We start from the raw sequence: 12,381 nt of genomic DNA, 5'->3' as shown, positions 1-12,381 counted from the left end.
GAGATGCATGATAGTGAACCAGACTGATGGCAGAAAGATAAAAAGATAGCACAATATCTCTGCACATAAAATTTATTTCCCGACTGTCATAGATGGCACACTGTCGAATAGAGAAGAGCCACAGCAACAGAAAATGTTTGCGGCCAATCCCTCCAACTCTCCTCGAGCACCAGAAGCTCGCTGCACCGAAGCTGCCAATTTTCGTTTCATTTTTACATTTCTAATCTTATTTTTTTTTTCTCTATCTTAAAACAGCAATAATAACACTTTTGTATTTACTACCTAAATTACATAGTCCTTTCAGACACATGCGCGAGGCTTGTACAAAAAGGTACATCCCGCAAAAGAGAGAGAACACTACAAGCAATGCAAAGACCCAGAACTACAAAGCCAGTTTAGGATCTTTGGCACCACAACATCAATAAAAGTTGGCAAGGAATCAATGAAGATGCACCAGGAACAACAAGATCAGGTGGGGGGAAAAATGTCTAAAACACACGAAGCCATCGTATGTCTGTTTTCCTACTGAGCTGCCTTCCGCTCCTTTTTTTCTTTTTTTCTGCAGCCCATTAAAGACAGACGAGATGCTGCTATTGGCAGCAATGTTTTTGTGCGGAAATGCACGAGAGGCACTTGTTAGAAACATTTTTTTGTCACAGCCGTAGTCAAGCAGCAAGTGGTAGCTATGTATATATATATAGTATTACACTGCTCTAACAAACAACAATAGAAAATAGCGTAAACTTCGAGAGGTGATGCCTGTTTCCTACAAAGATTAAAAGTGTCTTCATGCAAACCTCAAGCGCTTCCAACAGTCAAAAGCTCTGCAAACATCACTGCTTACCAGCTGCCTTCCCAAAGTGTAAAATTGAAAGCTGCTCATTAACAGAAGGGCAGCATTATTTGCTCGCCCAATGTGCAATGTTGTTTGAAGGTTATGCACTCCAGCTGCTTCAACATTTTAAAATCCGTTCGGCTGAAGCATCTAGAACCACTGCACATAAGGAAACAAATGAAAACTGGTAATGTCATGGCCCGCTGCCTGAACTGTGTAATGCAGCAACGAAATAATGCGTTCTGTTCGCCTAATGTGTACGCCATTGCTATTAATTTTACAGTGCGCACCTCTCTGATGGAACCTGCGGGCAGCACCTCCATTATCTTGTCTAGGTTTTACGCATGCACGTAACTATACTTACGACACCACTTCTGTATTTTTTACACCAATTTTCACACAAGAGTTCAAATTTTTTCCAGTGACTACAACGAATCAATCCCATTTCTTTCTGCTTTGACTCATACACAACACTGAATGCAACTTTTCAGAGCCACATTATGTCCATACACACTTAATCATTGCGAAGAAGAGAAATGATGGAAAACAAAATTTTTGGGCAGCCCTTCAACGCAAGAGGAATGGTGCCAGAATGGAATGACTAAAAACATAAGCTGACAGTAATCCTAAAGATGAAAATCTCATTGAATTTTCACACAGGAATGTAGGCATAAAAAACGCTGAGAAATGCCAACAGAAATGAGAGTGATTGGCTAATGCTGCTAACATTCCGTGTGCTCTTGCATGGCATGACAAATAAAAATATGCCGCGCAAATGTTAAAAGTGCAAAAGCAAAGCAATGTCTAATAAATAAGCAAAGACATTTGTACATACTACAATGCAAAATGTATTTTGTTCTTCCTTTGTTAAATAACCAAGAATAATGGTACGCTAACTCCTTAAATCCTACATTTGGGCTCTGAATGAAATAGAATTTCATGGGTGCATTAATTTAATGCCTTGATATTTATGGACTTAATGAGGGTGAACATACAGCCTCCCTTATTCATGTTCCCATGACCAAAGCCCATCACAGAGCCCTGTCTCTCTACAAATCTATACACGCTTCATTACGTGCACCGGAATCCTACAAACAGCCCTTCGCATTCCTGGCTTCCAGTACACTTACAAAGTGCTGTTCCATGATAGTCGCACATCTAAGGTTGCAAATTTCTCACATAAAATGATCTTTCAGCAACAGAACGAGCAGAACACAAATAGTGTGGACATAAGCTGCATCTTAAAAACGCACATGCAGTGGATGGTTTTCGTCAGACGCTCACAGCCGTAGCAGTGCCTTGTACAAAACAAGCAACAACAACAAAAAAGGTTAGGTATGTTAAACCCCCAGTATTAGCCAGAAAATTAATGTTTCCAACTGTCTTTCATGATGATGTCAGTCACATGATATTAACAGCCTTTTTTCAGACAGTTGCCTTAAACCACATTTACAACCAGTAGCATCAAGAGCTTCAACAAATATTCAATTTGTCTCAGCAACAGCGCCCAGTACAAAAAAAAAAACTTGGCAATTAATAAAGGCATCGATTTCTTTTGTGACGGCAGTTCACCACCATTTCATTTCTTGCCACCATACCAAGTATTATGACAACACGGTTCTACAGGACAACAGAGGACAATTTTATGATTTCAAAAGTCAAATAACTAGAGGCAGCTGTCTCAGAGAAAGGTGAACCACGAAAACACCGCTCTCTGTATGCACAGTTCACAATAAATATTCAGAGAAATGCCTCTGTTCCACTATCATTGCCGAAGTAAACTGTGTGCCAGCGGATGTACAAAATGCTGCAATTACTGTTATCAAAAACAAAGCTGCAAAACTTTTTTTTTTTTTTTCGCACTTCAAAATTTTCTGAAGGAGCCTCTGCAAAAACTTTGCCGCTTCTTTGTCTGCTGCAGCAGTTCTGATGCTATCGTAAGGCAGCGACAAATATTTGCCACCAGATAACCAGGACCCCCTGGCAATTAGTTCTCACAGTTGGCCATCAGTCAACCTCAGACATAATCTGTTTAAACTTCCCCATACATTCCTACGGCTGGTCATCAGTCAACCTAGGCATGCATTTAAACCGATTTAAACTTCGCCATACGGAGTCATTCGTGAATGGGTAAACAGAACACGGGCATTTATGACTAAGCTAAGAACACAACAAGAATTGGCGTTTAGAGATGAGAGACAACATATGCACACAATGCATGATCAAATGCTACCTGCACAATTACATTACGGTTAACTTATATATTCAGCAATTATTAAATGCAACATGTACGAAGGAAAAAAAAAAAGAAACAGAACAGGAGAAGCGTTGCTGAACCTCCTTTGCTAAAAAAAAAAAAAAACAGGTGATGCCACGGCGGCATTTGTCAATCCCGTGTGTGCATTGGATGCAGATCATATGCAGCAGACATGCCGCTAAAAGGGTGCTTGTGTCCAACATGCTATATTACCGTGCACCTTTTTAACTACAAGGTGAGATACTCTTCGGCTCAATATACACACGCACGCGCACACACACACACACACACACACACATACAAACTTGAGAAACAGAGAGGTTGGCCCCCTCTATACACCACACAACAGAAAACGTTGAGACCTCCTGAGAACGCGGCTCAGTCGTGTTTTTGTGCCAGCTAGGCTGGCTGTCATTCCACTGCCTATGTGTATGCTTTAAAGCTAATCTATACTCATTAACAGAATGAGAGCGATATGAAGAAGAAAGTCCAGGAAATGACCGTAGCTTATTGACTCTTTACATGGTGTGGCAAGCACCTGGAAAAAGATACAGAAAAGAGAGCGTTACTGGCAGGCCTACCTGCAGGCTGGGCACATCAATACAGAGCTCGCGCGAAATTTTCTAATTACTACATAGTGCTGGCTCCACCTATGTTTATGAGATGAAGACGCATGTCCTGCACGTGCATTGCACTTTTGTTATGTTGAAGTGTAGAGCTTGTTACACACGAGCAGTTACTACATCTGTTTTAACTTGTGCTGTGGTTGCACAATAATTGCTCCTTCAATTGATTTGTAAAGATACTCCAGAAAACCCCAAAGCCACAAAATGAATTGTTATATAATAAAACACAGTAACAGATGAAGACATTGAAAAGGGTTGATGCAGCTCCATTGTGTGTGATAAAATGAAACAAAATGTCACAGCAATTTCACTCATTGCATCTTCATGTGCCTTTTTCATATCTCGTATAATCACAACAAAAACTCGTAAGCCTGACAGATGACACTTTGTGCATCGATTCCTCAGCTAGCTAGTTTCACATTTGTGACTAGCTCAGGCCCGCTTTCGACCAGAAGTACCAACAGATGCTTTAGGCAGATGCTTACCGTCATAGCTGTCATAAGAGTTGGGAAAAAAACGATGGAGTGGTTAAAGAACCACAAAGACACAACTGGACGAATTGTGGGCAACAAATTCTCAGCTATCACACTGTCCAGGCATGGCCACACATGACTTGTTCCTCATACCTAAATTCAAAATGGTTCAATGGCTACTGATTTCCACCAGACGAGAATACAAGAATGCGACTGCCCAGTCACTTGACAAAACTTATCTCTGTGATAAATAAAACAAACAAAAAAAAAAAGCTCTTTATTGGCTACTAGAAAACGGTTAAACCATTTCTGTAGTCCTCAGTGAGGAATACGATGATGAACAAAATCACTCCCTTTTCTCGCCTGCTTGAAACAAGCCCACACTAAATGACCCAGCCTAGCATAATGTATAAACTGGGGGATAAAAGAAATGTGTGGCTCTCACCTAGGCCAACCACGCTGGCCCCCTTGGGGGGACCACCACGAACCCTGCACACAGTGGGGAAGAAGAGGTTCCTCTCCCCCTGTTCCCCGCCAATCACGTATCCATGTTCCAGTTGTACCAGTCCTTTTGCTGGGGTGGCGAGTTCACCTGGCTCGAACTGCGTGGCGAGCTCTGGCTCAGGGGCCCGTTCAGGAGGCCAGACATGCCAGGGTGCAGCAGGGAAGGAGGGCTCTCCACTGTGGAAGGAAAACAGAGTTCGAGCGGCTTCTGTGCACTGGGGAAATGGCACAGCATTTAGCAAAATCAACAAAAAGTTAGGAAAAAAAAGTCGAACAAGAGGTTGGGAAATAATAAGCTCAACAGGACGTTGGAAAAGAAATAAGTGGAACAAGAAACAAGACTACACAGTTCGAGCACTTGCCAATTATTGCAACACACAGAATAAACGAGTGCCAAGAAAGAAGAAAAAGATAAAATAATTTTTAAGAAGAATAAAGTTTAGAAGGAATTACCAACAAATAAAATTTATTTCCCCAAAAGCAGGACGGAGGCTAGCAGTCAAGCTTGAAAACTTGCGAAACATTATGCATACTGCTTTCTCATCAAAATCGTATAGCTTCCCATGACGTGTGGATTTGGCAAAGAGCATAGAATTGCTTAAAATTCCTTCAGTTTTGTTCCCTCATACCTCAGTCACCAATCTGAGTCTTCGCTGCAGCTACTGGTTCAAACAGGCAGGTTCGGGCTTGCTGCTCGAACCTTTGATTGCAGCTTTGAATGACCCGGGCACAGCCACATATTAGCAACTAGGTTAACTTTAGGCCTGCTTTTATGTACTTCTGAAAACTAGCAGGAACATTGCTAGCAATCAATTTCAAGCTTGCAGTGTTATCCTGTTCCCCTGCATAACATGTTTTTACAACGACGATTACCATAATAACTGCCAGCATCAGGAGCAGACAATTTTTATTTTTATTTTTTTCTCCAGCTGCCTCTCCGAAGTTCCAGAGATATACACGCAGCACAGACAGCCAAAGAAAGCATGCGAGAAGACAAAATCTACAGTGAATGGAGCAGCCCAGATGACGGAACATGTCATGATGGGAACAGCTTGCACTAGTGGCATTCATATTTTCCTAAGGTTTCACAATCAAAACTACTACACACAGGCAATGAACACAACTTTCTTTTCTTTCACGAAAATTCATCTCTTTACGTTGAACTTGCAACTGTCAAGCCTCATTTCTACTAAGAGAAAGGAGAAGCCAAAATGGTTTGTGGTTTGTTGACATTCTAGTACTTATCTATGAATTGCAGTCCCCTTATTATGGCACTGTATATAATATATCGTTTATAACGATGACCTCGAGTAGAATCAAAATATGCATACTAATTCCTATGAGGAAGAAAACTGCACATAGCGAGACAGCACCTCTTGTGTATAAGTTATAACAATCAAATCAGTGCCTCCTGAGCAATGCTTCATAGCCAAACCAGCAGATAATTGCTTAAATCTGTTAGCAGCACTTAGCACCGACGAAATTTTCGCAGGTGCTTGTGACATCCGCAATCAGCGATGGCAACTCCTGTGGTGCTGCTCCCGAAAGCCTTGGCAAATTGGTGCCACGTGTGGGAAAATAAGGCCAGGTGCTAAAGTGTCGGGACCGTTGAGATTGGCTGGTTGGGATCATGTAGTCAGGAGCAAAAATAAAATTTTAAAATTGGCAACTACACTGACCGCGGCCAACCATGCAATGATGCAGAAGCACATCAGCGGAGAGTTCTTGAGCTGTGTGGGTCATTGTGGCACTGAAAAACATCAAAGCTGCATATCTCGTGACCAAGCAGCTGATTCTGGCAGATTTGCAAGAAGTATTCAAAGTATGCTTAAAACATAGTGACTAGCTAGTTGGTTTTGCATAGCGGATATTGCAGCATCCGTGTTATTACTGCGCTGCAACCTCCAGTAAGTATACAAAGTAGGTGCTCTCAAGAAAAAGTAGCCTAGTCACCGACATCGACAGTTTTGAAAAGAAAGGGAATCACTATCCAGAAAAATGGTCTCTCAACTGTGTGCATGCAGCAGCTTGATGCAAGCATTGTGTGGTCGTTAAGTCACAGCTGCAGCATGTTGATATCGAATTTTTTTACAGTGCACCAAGCACGTGACACACCAATTTAGTTGGTGAGGGAGTCAAATGCGTGTGTGTGTGCGTGCGTGTGTGCGCAACCTTTATTCTACAATGCCTATTGTGCGACCATAATTACAGATGCAGTACAAGACATGCATGGGTGACTTCAGGACAGTTTTTTAAGAGTCCAGGTAAATCAATAATTGGTTATAATGATCTGGGTTCAGGCACAGGTAGCGGGCAGAATCGGAGTAGTAGTGGTTTAGCTTGTAAACAGCTAGTCCGCCAAAAGCACTTCTCTTTCCTCTCTCTCAGCCATCTGCTCGCATAATTATAACTTCTCCTTCACCGATCAAATATTGTAATTTTAAGTGGACTGCACTGTACTACCACAGCGATCCACTACAAACAGTAAGAAAAGAACTTACTAAGCACAACTGAAGCAAGGATCTAGCCTCGTGTTATGGGAGACGCCATAGTGGAGGGCACTGGATTGGTTTCAATCACAGGGGTTTTGCAACATGTGCTATATCACACAACAATGAGATGCCATCAAAATGTGGCTGCTATGGCCAGGACTTCGTCCCGCACCTTCAGGCTCAGTGGCAGCGAAAAGCAGAGCTATAGCCACTGATCTAAAAGAAATCAGTCATTGCTCATTTTTTGTCCCATAATCTATCATCATCTATGCACCAATGCCACGAGAGCTCCCTTCCACTCAAATTTCACCTGCACATGAGGAGCAAATAAGGCCCACTCACCAACAAGAGGTGAGGGAACCTTGCGTGTCCGCTTAACCAGCAACCGCACAGTGTTTCCCCCTTGTCGGATGATGTTGATGGCTTCGGCGTGGGTCATGTTCTTTGTGTTGATGCCGTTCACCTCCAGAATCTGGTCCCCAACCTGTTCACCAAGAGAGGGTGTTGTCATTCCATGACCTGCCAGGCGTGTCTTCATTGGCAGAACTAAAAGAATTTCTTCAGGAGGAATGCACTCTGTCCAACTTTGAATAAGCAAAGGATTCGGTTCTGATTCTTTACAAATCTGCAATTTCAAAGCTACAGAAGCTTCTTCTGTCATGAGACAATGTTAAAACCGCGTTTACATACTGCACCATATTAAACGCATTTAACTCTAAACATGCAATAACCATCCCTGAAGTTTATTTACAGCCTTGCTAACAGCATGCGAGTAAAGCAACTATGCAGGCACAACAAAACTCTGTGACCTTTGAAATCTCTTATTAAACCATTCACATGAGCAAACAGCAGCATCATTGGTACAAATGACCTGCAATAATTGGACAACATGGAATCAAGAGGAACCTCTTCACCACTGTGAATGTATCTGAAGCGTCATTGATGCACCTAGTTCCTTTAATGACATCACCATCCAAAAATTGATGAGTGAGCCTATATTTTCTCTTAGTCATTAGGATCTTGTGAAAGCATGGCTCAAATCTGCAGAAGGTACTACACAGCACTGGCCTTCAGTTTCAATGTACGTTCCTATGCCCAGACATTCACAAAAAGCTCTGCTTGCCTTATGTAGAACTTGCCACGTCTGCGGGGCTTCACAGGTCCCCACTCCCTTGGTGCAAGCAGTACACGGTGTGGCATTTTTTCTTGTCACATTCCGCTCTCACAAACCATCACAATCAATGCAAGAATGCAAGCAGGCTGGATCTTTCTGAGCCACAAAGATCACCGATATTTTGTGCCAGCTTGCAACTTCCTTGTGGTTAATAAAGACAATTTATCTCAGTACCAAGACCTCATGCAAGATTTTTTTTCACTTTTTTACTTACGCTTGCCAATGCTTACAAGTGCTAACAGGCATCGGCGAGTCCTGAGCTCTCTCTCACACATTCTCACACCCGTAGAGCGGGTCTATACGAGGTCCTGAAGGTGCCCACCTGCAGCTTGCCCGAGAGCTGTGCGGGACCCTGGTCGGCTATCCTCAGCACGAAAAGGGGCATGCTGTGAAACTCTCGGCCCCCCCGGATGCTGAATCCAAAGCCCCGCACCCCCCGCTGCAGCTCCACGCTGTGGTACTCGCCATCGCCACTGGTGCCCCCGCTGCCACCAGGGGGTTCGGAGCCACGGGCCACCTCCTCCCCCTGCAAGAGATGGGGGGAAAGTCAGAACACAAGACATCTTGTTGCATCTGAAAAGCGTCATTTCATTACTCAAGGTAGGTCGTTGCCATGTTTTAAGCCTAGTCATTACACAGGAGAGGCTACGGCCAACGTGTTCTGTATAATTCTACACTTTTACATAGCTTGATGACAGCATGTTTCCTTCATCTTATGCGAATAATATAAACCATCATTTTCAGAAAAACCGAAACAAAAATGTGAAAATTCGCTGCCTAGTGAATGCAATATCAGCAACTGCGGGACAGGCAAATGCTTTTGCATCTTTACTGAAGAAGGGGAGTGGCCATTACCTAGCTTTCTTATTGACAAATATTTATCTGAACTAACCCAACTAAGATCGTAATGCGAAAATGCGAGGTCGAGCACAAAACAGAGAAGAAAGAATTAAGTGCATAACTATAACTTGAGAGCTGCTCCTGTGGGAGGGAAATAGCAAAAAAAAAAAAAAAAAAAAGTGCACAAGTTAATGCAATTAACGAACGCGGCAACAGGTTATGAAAATTTGGGTAGGAAGTTTTACGAGGAATAGCGCCTTGAAAAATAGCTTTCTCAAGCGTCATCTTGCAATAAAGCTGAGATTCGGGTGAGCTGGTATGCATTCACACTGGGGAACAGTGCAACAAAGGCTCTCCTGTGACGTAGGTTTAATTTTTGGCTACGTTTTTTTCTTGCCTTCGTATGTTTCATTGTTTGATTTCTCCACGTATATTTGCCTTACCAACCTTCAATAACCATAGCCTGCCTTCAAACCTTGACAAAGCATGGCAGTTGCTACCATCATTATATTATGAACCCCTTTTTTTAAGGGAATTATGGAGAAGGTCCTCAGGTAAGACCGACAGGAAGATAAGCACAGAGTTATACCACATCTAGACCGCGCAGAGGCCTTGGTGCAAAAACCAAACTTTTCCCAGTCGCTCCGGCTCTCAGGTGGCGAACATTATAATTCCAGGCAGCATTTAAATGAGCTGGTGTGTCATGAGCAGAGCCATCAAAAAACTGTGTGATGGCAGCCACTGCCACTGCTGTTGTGATGTGTGATGAGCCATGCTGGTTGCCTTCACATTTTCACTTCGTGGCCAACCTATACAAACGCTTTACCCATAATTGGAACAATTATGACATAGAATGCAACTATCTCTACTAATATTAAAATTATAACATGAGGGGCGGCTTTTCGATTCTCTTCTTGGCTAAAAAAAAGAACAAAGTCATGTTATGCATCAACAAATAATGACAGCCCAGTGGACTTGGTGAATTGATCATGTTTCTTTGCTTACACCTATTTCAATTATCTTAGACAAAATAAGCAATTACCACCACTGAACACAGTACTAGTCAACACCCACAGCCCGATGGCACCTCTGCACCAAGTTTAACCACATGCAAGCCAGTGGTTTAGGCAAAGAATGCGTTTGTCTATGCTGAGTAGCTCCACAGCGCAATGCACAACAAAAACAAAACCCACTATGCTGCTGCTGCTGCAGGTCGGCGACTGTTGCAACAAAGGCTCAACAAAGGATCTGCAAATCCTTTCTACTTACTAGATGTGCAAGGCCAAGTCCTCCCCACCCCGTTCCCCATCTCGCTTTTCATTCCGCGGTGGACAGCAAAAATGAATACTATGAAGGGATGTTAACTGCGCGCACAATTTGTGCGACGGAGCTAACAAACTCACGGAGTATAGTGCGTGCGCACGGGTCGGTCGCAGTGGCAGAGGCACAGCAGGGGCTCATGCCATGACGAGGCAATGGTGATGACATGCCAGCCACATGCCTGTCAGTCATTGCATGGCCGGACTCGAGCGGCAGGAGTGGCGGCGGCGACGCTCAAATGAATGAATGAATGAATGAGCCCGGCCTCGGCCGTTCATGACCACCGAGATCACCGCGCGCAGAGGTGTGATCTCGGAGGCCATAGGTCGTCGGCGCTAGTTTTTGTCGCCGCTGCCAAATGACGCGGCACGCGAACGCGTGGGCGACTTAAACACACTTCGGCGACGCAACTCAAGCTCAGCCATGGCTGTTATGACCTCTGAGATCACCGCGCGCGGAGGTGAGGTCTCGGAGACCATAAGCCGTTGGCGATAGTTTTTGTTGCCACCGCTAAATGACGCGGCACGCGAACGCGCGGGTGATTTAAAACTGATTCGATTGATTGAAAAATTGCGTTTCTTGATGTTTTTTCTGGCTCATTACGCTTTTTGTGCCGTTTTAAAGGGCCACTGTCCACCCTTCGGTAGAAAATATTTTCTTCCCTCGTGACTGTAAGGCTCCACCCCCAGAAAGCAAGGCCGAAAAAAATGTTCTTTTTCGCAGTTACAGCCACCGTAATCACCCGATTCTGTCGTGTTTCCTCCCGTTCCCTCGCAAAGGTTTTTCACTCTCCTGCCCGGTCGTCTAGCCTCCGCAAGCCAAATTCCCCTTCCTCCTCCACGCTTGGTGAGAGGTGGGGCGTGGCACTCTGCGTGCGCGAAAACGAAATGGGCGAGAGAGCGCGCGCTGCTGTATTCATTGCATTCAGTCCGGCCGTGGAGAGGGAAAAGCGCACAGGGAGCAGCACACACAATTAGTCGTGTACAATCGTGTACGCCCATCCTTCACCTGTCAGTCAGCGAGACGGACCAATGGATGTCATCGCTACTTCGACATCAGCCTAGTGGCTCGCAGAGAACGGGGAAGGTGGTTTCCCGAAGGGGAGGATGGGAGAGCTTTGATTTGTATTTTTGCTGCTTTGCGGCGCGCATATCGCTGTAGCATTTTGCACTCCTGATTGAAGCATCAGGCTCCTTTGCTTAAAAAATCATACCCTGGACAGTAGCCCTTTAATGCAAAAAACTGCTTCGTTATAACTGATCTAGCGTCAAATTTTGAAATCTTTTTTTTTTTTTTTGTTATACAGAAAGAACTCCCATATAAATAAACCATAGACCAACCAACCTTTGATTTTAGCTCGTTTTATCCGATAATTCGCTATATCCGTGTTCGTTATAGCGAGGTTCGACTTGGGAGAAAGGTGTGGACCAAACCTCAACCACAAGTATCAAGGAATTAAGTCTGGCCCTTCTTTCCAAGTCTGTATAATCTAAACAAATTATTTCGACCTTTAGAGTTTGAACTGATGAGCGACAACTGTAGAGTAGTAGGAAATGTTTTTCCAGCTAGAAATATGTAGAAAATGGCAAGGCAAGAAGCCAGAAAGGAAAGAGAGAGAGAGCAGGTGCAGACCTCGCCAGAGAAGCATGATCCAGACCAGGAGGAGGAAGCGTCTGGTACCAGAAAGGTGCGGCGGTGGCTGCCAAGCTGGGCACAGGAGTGCATGGACTCTGCGGTGGTGGTGGTGGCGACAGCAGCAGTGAAGAAGACGGGACAAAAGAATAAGCCAGGGCAAGGGTCAAAAGAGAGAGAGAGAGAAAAGAAAAATGTGGAAGGAATGGGAAAAGATGAGCAATGGTG

General features: G+C 44.0%; 1 protein-coding gene across 4 annotated transcripts in view; it reads right to left on the bottom strand.

Moving 5' to 3' along the window:
* Nucleotides 1-54: 54 nt before the first annotated feature.
* The window catches only part of Magi (membrane associated guanylate kinase, WW and PDZ domain containing protein magi), a 52,506-nt gene continuing 40,179 nt past the window's right edge, over nucleotides 55-12,381 (bottom strand). For 3 of the 4 annotated variants that reach the window (XM_084587453.1, XM_084587459.1, XM_084587464.1), the window contains 4 exons: nucleotides 8,684-8,887; nucleotides 7,530-7,671; nucleotides 4,637-4,872; nucleotides 55-3,630 (listed from right to left, as the gene is read on the bottom strand). In XM_084587453.1, coding sequence (XP_084443579.1) covers nucleotides 4,730-4,872; nucleotides 7,530-7,671; nucleotides 8,684-8,887 — 489 coding nt within the window. In that variant the 3' untranslated portion in view covers nucleotides 55-3,630; nucleotides 4,637-4,729. The remainder of the gene's footprint in view (nucleotides 3,631-4,636; nucleotides 4,873-7,529; nucleotides 7,672-8,683; nucleotides 8,888-12,381) is intronic. The other variant, XM_084587456.1, reaches the window with a different exon arrangement.

The sequence above is a fragment of the Amblyomma maculatum genome, chromosome 1 (genome assembly GCF_055883805.1).
Source record: "Amblyomma maculatum isolate TAMU_Amacu chromosome 1, ASM5588380v1, whole genome shotgun sequence".
In the NCBI taxonomy this organism is placed as follows: domain Eukaryota; kingdom Metazoa; phylum Arthropoda; class Arachnida; order Ixodida; family Ixodidae; genus Amblyomma; species Amblyomma maculatum.
Note: the sequence above shows the minus strand (reverse complement) of the source record. Positions and strands in the feature narration are given on the sequence as shown.